Source organism: Sphaeramia orbicularis, chromosome 4, assembly GCF_902148855.1.
Source record: "Sphaeramia orbicularis chromosome 4, fSphaOr1.1, whole genome shotgun sequence".
In the NCBI taxonomy this organism is placed as follows: Eukaryota; Metazoa; Chordata; class Actinopteri; order Kurtiformes; family Apogonidae; genus Sphaeramia; species Sphaeramia orbicularis.
The window spans coordinates 43767332-43771874 of NC_043960.1; the positions used below are offsets into that span (position 1 = coordinate 43767332).

The window sequence follows — 4543 nt, forward strand, 5'->3', positions numbered from 1 at the left end:
TGCACATGAGGGGGGTACCCTGACTCAGACCACCAGGGCTCTGTCTGCGTTTCCATTCCCTTAATATATTACTGTACATTTAACAGCTTTAATAAGCCTGAAGAGTTTGAGCCCATTTCTTTAATAATAAAAACTTATTCTTCTCTCTTCATTCCCTGAGGGTGGACCTGGTACACATTATGCTTTCATTTATGGTCTCACACAAAGACAATGAAAAGATCACTGTTAAACCATGTTGAACCTTTACATGGATGGACAGTTTAGAAAGTTTACTGAAAGCACAGCACAGTGTTTTTATACCCCCGCCCACCCCATACCAGGAATACATATATACACCAGGAATATTTATATACCAAGAATACATATATATCCCCGGAATACATATATACCAGGTATAAATAAATATTTTTGTCCACCCGATTTCGCTGGCATTATTCACCCGATTCTTTCTCAAATTTCACTTATATGTTTTTTACGTGTGCCTTTTTCTCAATTTTTGCATTTTTTTAAAAAACGTTTTTGAAAAGACTTAATGTAAGTACTCAGATTTAATCCCTGGGTAGGTAGGGTATCAGTGAGCAGGAGGGGTAAAGTGTTGTGTGACCGGGCAGGGGTATTAGTAAACTCTGCCTACTTTTTCACTTGTTTGTATAATTTGTGTTCAGAATAAACATTTAGACGAACATTTGTCTCTACATTAGGGATATATAAAGAGCATTTAATTTCACTAAAACAGATTTTTCAAAATGCTTTCCGTAGTTTTTTAAAGCTGTTTTTGTGCATCTGTGTGGACAATGACAGACAGATAGGTTATAGTTTGGAATTTTTGAGGTATCGTATTACTGGCAGTAGAATGTGTTCATCATAGACATATTTAGGAGACAGACACATGTACCAGTGTTTCTGTCTACGTCTAAGTCTGCGTATATGAGTGGAAACTCAAAAACAACCGAACACTTTTATCTTGGTGTATAACTGTCATTGCTGCTCAACTCAGGACAGATTAAACGGTCTGTGAGTGGTGTCATCATGTTTGTTTCATTCCTTTAGGTAAAGAGAGGAAGATATCCTTTGGTCTTAGTGTAGATGGGGTATATTCTAAATACTAGGCTGTGGATTTATTGACATGCTTTTGTACTGGTGACATGGAGACAAATTAGTTTCTTTTTTTGAAATATTAAAGTGACTGCTTCCTTCCAGCAGGTCGTTCATTACTACCGGTAAATCAAACTACATTACAGACCAGCCAGGCCTCATTTCTATGTCAATTCTCCTGTGACTTCTCTGCAATGGATAAGTCTCAGTCTCCGTTGTCTAAGTCTGGCACCCCGTCCCCGTCGCACCGTGAGGCTCTTACCCCAGGTGCCCCAGGAGCTCCTGGCCCCAGCACCTCCTGCCTTCGCCTGGTCAGCAAAGCAGCCTCGGCTGCAGACCCACTGGGTGACGCTCCCTCCTATAAGAAAAGTTTAGGCTTAGAAACTTCAACTGGAGATGCAGTTGCTACTGACAGTCACTGCACAACAATCTTTATTTATTTATCTTCATTTAAGTCAAAAACTCATTTCATTAATCAGTTTTCATGCTGAGTGAAAGTCTGTTAAAAGGACACAGTTTTATCACATACATGTGCAACTGTAAGAGCTTCGAAACGTGTTTTGTGAGCAGTTACAGTTACAATCCCAAATCAGAACAGTTGCTACAGTATGAAACATGCTAATTAAAAATAGAGCAGTCATAGTAAAATATGCTTTCACTTGTATTTTTTTGTAAATAATGAACGCAATATAGTTCATTTTTGTCTGGTTGACTTCCTCTCATTTGTAAATGCATCCATTCCTGCAGCTGCAGTACTGACTCGTCCCCAGTAGAGAATCTGTGGAACATACTGAAACACAACATCCAATCACTGTTTTCTGTTTTAAACATACTCTCCAACTATTCCAAACCTTTTCTGATTTGGGATTCTAAGCGAGAACATGAAGATGTTATATAAGGAGTATAAGGTGTAATTTTGATATCTTTAAGTTCTGCTAAAGAGTCCAATAAAATAAATACTGCTTTTAAATTATTTCATGTACATGTAACTACATGTTACTTGTACATGAAACAGGTCATGTACAGGTCAAAGTGTTGCTTGAATTCCACTGTTAGAACATTGACAGGATTTGCATCCAGTCTTCCTCTGTCCTTCATGCCACTGATCCTGTTGAACCTCGGTTTGTTCATTTCCTTATTCATTCATTAGTGTGACCCTGTCATCATACAGTATAGACTGATTCAGACGTAGCACTGACCAGAAACAGACATTTGTCAAGAAGACTCAGAGTTTTGAACATTTATTAGAACGATATTCCCTTAACTCCCTTGACTTCAGTGCTGTCAGTGTACTTTCATTCCCTCTGTGGACCAGAGGTGCAGACTCTGGTCTGTTTTACAACTAGATCAAAGTTAGTGAAAGAACACCCTTCCATTCTTCTGTGCCCCTCTGTAACTGTGTTTGTGCTGTGTACTCTGTGTTGTTCCTCCTCTACTTTCTTACCATCCATCAATCCCCCGTCCTCTTTCCCTCTTCTCCCAGCTCTCCGCAGTCCCATGTCTGTGCCCCCCGGTTCATACCCGGCTCATTTTGGCGTGGTCCCACGCAGGACTGAATGGGGAACTTGCCAGTCCAGGAGGTTTCGGTGGCGCTCTGACTCTCTCCCCACAAATCAGTGCAGCAGCCAGCGCCTATTCCCGAAGCCCCATGGTGAGTAGAAAGGCTGCTGAGGTATGATTTATAGTTTGGAATAGATCTGACTGTTATCACAGCGTCCACAACTACATGCATGTGTGAGCCATTATCAGGCCGTGTTCAGTCATTACATGTTCAGTCAAAGTTTAATTTGCATTCTTTAATTCACTTTTGATGGAAAAAATGTCACAGAGAAAAGCAACTGAAATGGTTTATGTGGAACATGTAATTGTTTTTTTTTTGAGGTTAAAATGATCAGTGTCTCCTCAGTCTGATTCATGGTTCCCTCACCATCACTCTCCACCGTTATAAACCACAAACACTAGTCAGTCACAGTTGTTCTGATTTCCAGTAGTCCACAAAGCTCCATATGCGCCTCCATTTTTGAGGTTGCACATATGAGCCTACACAGCCTTAAGACAGGATGTTCACCACAGCGACCCCTTCGCCACCTTGTCATCAGTCTGGGGAAAAGCACTTATACATGACTACATAACACTTATACATGACTTATTACTGTCATCACACGGGCCAGCACACTTCTAACAGAACAAACTCTATTTCTGTTAGTATTCTGCCTTATTGCTTTTTGTTTCACCTTTTAAACTAATGTTAAATAGAGCATTTGTGGAGTTCTAAAGTTCCAGTCACACTGCTGCCTGCCAATATTTCCAGCTCAGATCTGCTATTTCGTTTTTGTTTGTTTGGCTGTTCACCTTATTTTTTTCTCATGTTTCTGTGTGAACAGGTCATGTCCCTGATCTCACCAACTTTCATTAAACACTGGTTTTATTAGTGTTGAGATGGTTTCCTGTAGTAAATCTACTAGTACACACTGTGAACATGCTCTGTGTGCAGTAAAATGTCCCTATTAGTGTTTTGCTCTTACATCTTTTTATTTTACTGCTGTATGGGTTTCATATTGCACTCATTTGAACTGCACTATTGTATTTGATTAACTCCCTCCTTTGTAGAGATGTGATGAATCTCAATCTACGGTGATGTAAAAGTCACATAAATTCTGTTACATTGCAAAAGATCAGATCTGTATGATTTATAACCACATATGTGGATGTGAGCCACATTAGAAATGATGATACCGTGTGATTTGTGCTATTCATAGAGTCATGAAAAATGTCAGTGAAAATATCTGATCTGGACATCTTTTTCCTGCAGTGTGAATTCCACCTAATGGTCTTTTTGATGTCTCATCCCCACCAGGTGGCATATGACTCCCGGTCTCACCTGAGGGCCCCTGGGCTGTCCTCCTCTCTATCAGGTTCTTCTGGTGGCAAGCCGTAAGTTGTTTTTTGGGGGTTTTTTTGTAAATGCAGTTCCTACTTTAGCATGCATACAATGTGAGTGCAGGCAGTGTAGAATATGTGTCATCAATTAATGTGAACATATGCAAGAATGGTACACTTTTAGGATTTTTACACTTCATTAGCCTCATAGCAAAATTGCCTAACTCATACACTATATGGACAAAAGTATTGGGACACGTTGAATTCAGGTGTTTCTTTTCTAATAGGGGTCTGGGATACAAAACAATAATGACAAATGTCATTATATAGTTAAGTTTTCAGCGGGGTTTGTCTGCTTGTCAGTTTGTCTGTTAGCAAGATAACTCTAATTTTCAGGAAATATTGATACTGGCAAAAGGAACAAATGATAAAATTTTGGTGGTGATAAATATATTGATTATTAATATTGATTTTATATCTCAAATCCTCATGAACAGGACATCTTACAGCTGTAGCCATGATGTGGTCAAGTATTTTTGTCCATATAGTTTATAAACATCAATTTTCC

General features: G+C 39.3%; 1 protein-coding gene across 1 annotated transcript; it reads left to right on the plus strand.

The window, feature by feature from the left end:
- The first annotated feature begins 1289 nt into the window (after nucleotides 1-1289).
- On the plus strand, nucleotides 1290-4033 carry LOC115417587 (transducin-like enhancer protein 4). The gene is made up of 3 exons (XM_030131605.1): nucleotides 1290-1440; nucleotides 2646-2746; nucleotides 3953-4033. Exons 1-3 carry the CDS (start codon nucleotides 1290-1292, stop codon nucleotides 4031-4033), a joined length of 333 nt encoding a protein of 110 aa, XP_029987465.1.
- Nucleotides 4034-4543: the final 510 nt, after the last annotated feature.